The following is a 3,715-nucleotide window of genomic DNA, read 5'->3' on the forward strand; positions in this document are numbered from 1 at the left end:
AATTTTATTTTGCATGTATGCTTTTATTTTTACTCTTAAAATGCAAGTAGCCATCAACTTGCGCTTCATGAATCACACATGCGTTGAACAAAACTGCTCTTAGTTCTTATAAAACCAATTCATAAATGCGACTAACAAGTAAAGCTAATTTTCATTTTTCTGTGAACTATCCCTTTACCTTTACCCCAAGTTCACCAAGGACTTGGCAGCTTTATTTAGCATGGTTTCTAGCTTATCAAAGATAGTCTGTTGTTAAACATGGACCAGCAATAAACCAGACATCAATCATTTTAATGAAGATAAGCTGGTATAGAGAACATTTTAAGGGCCTTTAATAAAAGCACCACTTAAATTAGGCTATTAATCAGCCAAATCAGTGATTAGGGTTGCTTGGCTACTTCCTCGTCGGTTTTCCCGCCATTTACCGTGTTTTCGTACTCGGTTTTCTTAGACGCAGTGTTCAATCGAGCTGACGTCAGCAGCTGACACGCGCGACTTCTAAACTTCTGGTCTCTCACGCCATAAATAATCACATTCCAGCAGCTGTTCGTCGTCAAAATCCAAAAGGCAAAAAACGAAAAAGTGCACCATTCGTTTCCCAGTACATTTCCAACTACAAACACGGCAATGGGAGTAAAGGAAGCGGTGAAAGCCAAAGTGAGGGTGCCTATCGTCTTGGCAGCCTTGATGTCGGAGAAGGTTGGCTTCGTTGCGCTTTGGTTCTCAGTCTCTGCCAGGTGTTTTCTTCTTTTTGAATGCTGGCGAATTGTGGTGAGGGATATGATATTGATGACAACTGTACCTCCTAGAAGCGTAAAGTCAAAGGCAGGGAAGAGTAAAAGAATTTTCCAAGCTCTGGATGGGAAGTCTGCGCTTCCCAGCGCGTAATTGCACATTCGGCTGCAAGGATTGTACTCCAGCGCGATTTCGTTGCTGAAAACCATTGGAGATATTGCCAGGAAAAAACTGCCCATCCAGGAAAATACTATTAGTATGCTTGTTCTCTTTTTAGTTATGACAGATTCCTTGTGCAGTGGCTTCAAAACGGCAATGCTCCTTTCAATTGTCAGGAGGAAAATGGTTGTAATGGAAACCAAAGTGCATCCCGCAAACACAGGTCCGATGAAACTGCACGGGTGGAAAGGTGAGGTTTGGGAATTGCGCGTTGTCCACTCTGGCATCGAGTTGTAGACCATAAGAGATATTTCTGTGTAGACTGAAATGGGAACCACAAAAACGCCCACAGCCAGGTCTGCCACGGCCAATGATGCTTTTAAATACCCCTGTGGAGTGTGGAAGTGTTTGGTTCCAGAGACCACCGCCAGTGTCAGGAGGTTTCCGAAAAGTATAGCAAGTATGAGTGATATCATGAAGACCACCATGAGTATTTTGTTGGTCGTGGTACAGCAACACAGACTGCAGTTAGCGAGCTCCTCTGGCATCTTTGTTCAGCTGCGCGTAAAATCCCTGTCAGTAGCACAGTGGTATTTCTCCTCTTGGCTGGGAGGCAAGGCACGGCAACCTGCGCATGGTGGTCTGTCCAAATTGAGAAATGTATTCCTGCCAAGACCATGATATAATAATGATGAATACAGCATTATGTATAATGGCCACACTTATTTTCAAGAAAATATTCCAGAAAAAATGGTGCCTCCATATTTGTACACAAAACATTAGTCCTGAAAAGCGCCAAATACTGACATTGGTAATTTGGCATCGATAAGCATTTTGGGGACAAAATCCAGTAGCCTATTTTAGTTTTAACATTATCTGTGTTGTTTGGATAATAGTGTACATTGTGACCGAAATCATATTATTTGCATTTGTTTGCACATTATTATGATAATTTTAGTGTACATTTTTGTTGAAACAATTATGGATGATGTGCATCAAACCAATTGTAACTGGTGTTATTAAAATGCTGTAATTCCGTTATTAAATAAAGATAATCTCAAGATGTTAACTTTTTGTAAATAAAGAAACCCCAGTTGGCAATTTGAAACATATTTTAAATATTTTTTTAGCTGCGTTTATTTGCAAGGAATTTACTTTAAAACCACATTTTCAAATGGATTTCAGCTAAATTAGACTGGTAATTGTCATAAAACACTACAACACGTAAAAAACATAACCATTTTCAAGACCAATTTTAGATACAGTAACTGATGAATCTACCTTAAAATGAAAATCCACGTCTTCAACTTCTCGCGTCTGCGAAAATATCATGCACGAGACCGGCATTTTCAAGATTTAACTTATTTAGATTTCACCTCCACAATCCACAAGCAAACCCTCTGGCAAAAAAATGCAGTAGTTATTCATTTTGAGAACTGTCCTCTGCAATCCACTTTCTCTGACTGCTCTTTACACTGAGCTTGTTCATGAACAGCGTTGAGCGCGAGCGGTGATGCTACTCTGACGTGAACTGCTGCTGTCACTGGATTCCCCGGTGGCTATTGTTTACTTTTCCCACAATTACAGAGCATGCATAAGTATTGGGGAAGCTATAAAATGATCAATCAAACATTGGCTTGTTTATTAGAGCATTCAATCACAGCAAAAAAAGAAATGTGAACATAAGGTTATTGTGCAAAAATCCTTTAATTATAATTACATGATCAATTATGCAAATAAAAACTAAAATACACGATAGAATAAAAACAAAACGTTTAATTTTGCTATTTTCTACATCCTACTAAGTCAAGGTGTTTACCTTTGTGTGCACACAGGCAGGCACCTGGGGGCAGCAGAGAGTTACACTTTAATTTGGAAAATGTGAACCTTTTTCAGAAATCCTGTCAGATTTGTTTTGTTTTATTTTTACGAAATAATACACTTAACCCATTTAAAATAACCTATTGTTTTATGCAAATTAATTAATTTAATGTCAAAGAACTAATAGGTAGAATAATGTTTAGTAGAATATTCTTTCTGATAGAACGTCACAGTGACACAGTGGGTAGCACTAGAAGCAAGAAGGTGGCTGGTTCGAGCCTTGGCTGCGTCAGTTAGCATTTCTGTGTATTGTTTGCATGTTCTCCCTGTGTTCGCGTGGGTTTCCTCCTGGTGCTCCGGTTTCCCACAAGTCCAAAAACATTGGGTAAACTAAAATTATCCGTAGTGTATATGTGTGAAAGAGTGTGTATGGATGTTTCCCAGTGATGGGTTGCAGCTGGAAGAGCATCCGCTGCGTAAAATATATGCTGGATAAGTTGGCGGTTCATTCCGCTGTGGCGACCCCAGATTAATAAAGGGACTAAGCTGAAAAGAAAATGAATGAATTTTTCTGATAGCACTGCTGAATTCGAAGCCACTTATTTATTTATCTGTCAGATGTTAGGGATAACCATACCTGCCAACACACTTTGGCAGGTATGGGGATAACAGTTTAAAGATATGACCCTGTCATTTTTTGCAAGATCGCCATATTGCCTGTGGCCACTGGCCTAGAAAATTATGTGTAACATTGTTAAGATATGTATAAAACCGGAGGAACTGATGTAACAATGGTTTTAAAATCTTTTTTTTTCTGTCTTTGTCCTTTTTTTGTTTTGTTCTCCTTTTCTGTTTTTATAGTTGTCTTAGCTTTTTGTATTGCACTCTGTTGCTTTAAGGTCAAAATAAAAATATAATATTAAAACAATGACGTACAAGCGGCTGTTAATGTTGTAATCAGCAAAAATTCAATGTGGTAGATGAGTATCACATTTAGATG

General features: G+C 38.7%; 1 protein-coding gene across 1 annotated transcript; it reads right to left on the minus strand.

Annotated features, from left to right (window-relative positions):
* Window positions 1-270: 270 nt before the first annotated feature.
* LOC130243695 (beta-2 adrenergic receptor) lies at window positions 271-1,532 on the minus strand. The gene has a single exon (XM_056475969.1). The coding sequence runs from the start codon at window positions 1,440-1,442 to the stop codon at window positions 381-383; it is 1,062 nt and encodes a 353-aa protein (XP_056331944.1). The 5' UTR covers window positions 1,443-1,532; the 3' UTR covers window positions 271-380.
* Window positions 1,533-3,715: the final 2,183 nt, after the last annotated feature.

This window comes from Danio aesculapii, chromosome 16 (genome assembly GCF_903798145.1).
Source record: "Danio aesculapii chromosome 16, fDanAes4.1, whole genome shotgun sequence".
Classification (NCBI taxonomy): domain Eukaryota; kingdom Metazoa; phylum Chordata; class Actinopteri; order Cypriniformes; family Danionidae; genus Danio; species Danio aesculapii.